The sequence below is a fragment of the Protopterus annectens genome, chromosome 10.part0, assembly GCF_019279795.1.
Source record: "Protopterus annectens isolate FY-2018-M chromosome 10.part0, PAN1.0, whole genome shotgun sequence".
In the NCBI taxonomy this organism is placed as follows: Eukaryota; Metazoa; Chordata; order Ceratodontiformes; family Protopteridae; genus Protopterus; species Protopterus annectens.
Window position 1 is genome coordinate 1,075,018,198 of NC_056744.1, and position 2,458 is coordinate 1,075,020,655.

A 2,458-nucleotide genomic window follows, 5' to 3' on the forward strand; every position below is an offset into this window, starting at 1 on the left:
CATCTACAAAACATTCAAAATGTTCTTGTCAGCCCGCAATATAACTGCGTCCAAATTGACATATTAATACTTTTCAGCTATTCAGTTATTGGCTTCTAGCACGAATACGTCAATGTACTTCTTCTTACTTATTTTCAAGTACTTGTTAACTACATCTTCATGTAAGAAAAAGCAACCCCACACATCTATTAGGGATGCCCTTTTAAGCCACCTACCTACTCACCCACCCTTTAGGGATGCCCTAGTAGCCCACCTCTTTTCCCACCTACCTACCCACCCTTTATGGATGTCCTTGCAGGCCACACCTACTCGTTCTCTGAAGTTCCTGCACGTTAACTTCCATTTTCGCTCAGTCTTTCTGGTTTGGCCGGTTTACGCCCGTTATTTAATCAGTTACTCAGGCTGTGTTAATTTTCGAAGTTATTAGCCACTACACCACAGACACTGCAGATGCAGTAATTTTGTGTTTTTATTTGTCTATCGATTCAAAGTTAAATACTATTTCCGGTGCTTTTCCATAGGTGGAGTGCTGAACTAGTAGTAACTGTGAAGGAAAATCAACACAATGTCACTCTCCCTAGCAGGGTTCCTATTTCAATTCTTCGAGTCTGCCTGGGGCTCGTTTTCTATTCTGCAGCTGTTTGCATTGTTTCTTTTAGGCTACCTTATTTACAATACATGTATACTATATTATCAAAGAAAACGGAGCATCGCTGCTTTAACGGAGTTCCCTGGACCGAAAATCCATTGGCTGTACGGCGATACTTATCAGGTAACTTTTTATGTTTATTAATTCAGGAATTGCTAGCCCTAGAAGGAGGTGGCTGTTGAGTTAACCTCATTTAAACTCCTTGAATTTGAATCAGTACTTTTGCTCTGCGTCTTGTTGTGACAACCCCTCAACTGTCTATATTTTTGCAGAATGGCTAGATTTTTGCTTCATGCTCTTGATACCGTTTTCATAAAAGCGTCTGTTTTAACACTCCTGCCACTCCTCCTCATTTCTTTTTCAACATGACAACATATAACTTGCACTTATCTGTCAGTTATTTGTGATGTAAACATGACTGACTCGCTTAAGATATACGAACTCAGTATAGTAATACCCAAAAGTCTGCTTCTGGGGGTACAAACAAAAGTATTACATTTCGCCGAGCTTTCGCCGTCTGTTTGCTGGTACATTACTCAGTTTTCAACAGTATTGAGTACGCTACCGTGACCACCTAGGTCTAGCAAAAAGATTTACAATATAACGTGACACGGTGAAAACTGACATGTTTCTTTCAGAAAATAGACAAATATGTATTTGTCATTATACCTCTCAACCTCGTACAGCAAGAAATCTCGCCAAAGCCATGAATAAAAGTGAGGCAAAGCCCTCACAATAGGGACAATTTTTAAACATTGCTCTTACAAATTTAGAAAGTTGCTAGAATGTTTTCAATTAGCATAGATTTTTCTGAAGGATACCAAGTCTGAAACTCAAATGTCTGTCACAGTTTTGTAACTTCAGTCTTTAATGGTTTGCCACTAATTTGCCAGAAAACCACAATTCTCGTTTGTCTTGTAAACCTTTTTTTTAATTTGAATAAGAATGCATTTAAGGTAAATAAATAATTTAACTGTATATTCAGCACTAGCATAGCTTTCAGCTTCTTGCCTCCAGTTTCAGAGACAAATGCAGAAATATTAAGGGGCAGTCAGGGACACGTTTTAATTAGTATCGTTAATTTGAAGTTGGCAAAGTAAGAGAACAAGAATTAATATGCATTTCTGAAGTAAAAGAAGTCTATAATTCTCAAACGAAAAGGCTGCCAAATAATCCAATTCTTTATTCACAAAACACTCCAAAAATAAGTCAAGCGCTTTCGCCCGACCAATGTCAGGCTTTATCAAGATAAAGCCTGACATTGTCGGTAAAGCGCTGTTCCCTATTTGACAAAATGAATTGAAATTATTAACAACCTTCGCAATGAATACTATTCTTGGTTTCCTGTTCGCATTTTGCTTTTCTTAGTCTATAATTCTAATTATTGTTTTTATTTATTTATTAAGTGTAATCCATCACCCCTTTTCTCCTCAAATCCACACCCCCCAAAGGTATCCACCATGAAATACTTCTCCAAAGCTGACTTTGGACCCCTAAAAACAGAGGTGACTAACTTCATGGTACCCATGCCAATGCAAAATAGATGCATGACTGCCTAATCATACACCAGTGCACTGTACGAACATGTACATAAATGCATGGAACTAGTCATACCCAACAGAACCAAGATGCTCTCCTCCAAAAAAGGAAGCCAGTCTGGTGGTCTCCTGCCATTAATAAACTCTACAACAGAAGGAAGAAACGGTTGCAGAAAAAGGTGAAGTCCCAAGACTGGAAAAATTCTCTTATTAGCCTCAACAAAAAGTTGAGATTCCTCATCAAAACCTCCAAAGCCATCTATGAAGGCAG

The 2,458-nt window shown here is 38.3% G+C and overlaps 1 protein-coding gene across 1 annotated transcript in view; it reads left to right on the plus strand.

Annotated features, from left to right (window-relative positions):
• Window positions 1-329: 329 nt before the first annotated feature.
• Window positions 330-2,458, plus strand: part of LOC122812823 (cytochrome P450 4A24-like) — a 154,154-nt gene continuing 152,025 nt past the window's right edge. The window contains exon 1 of the mRNA XM_044084876.1: window positions 330-772. Within this exon, the coding sequence (XP_043940811.1) occupies window positions 566-772 (207 nt within the window). The 5' untranslated portion in view covers window positions 330-565. The remainder of the gene's footprint in view (window positions 773-2,458) is intronic.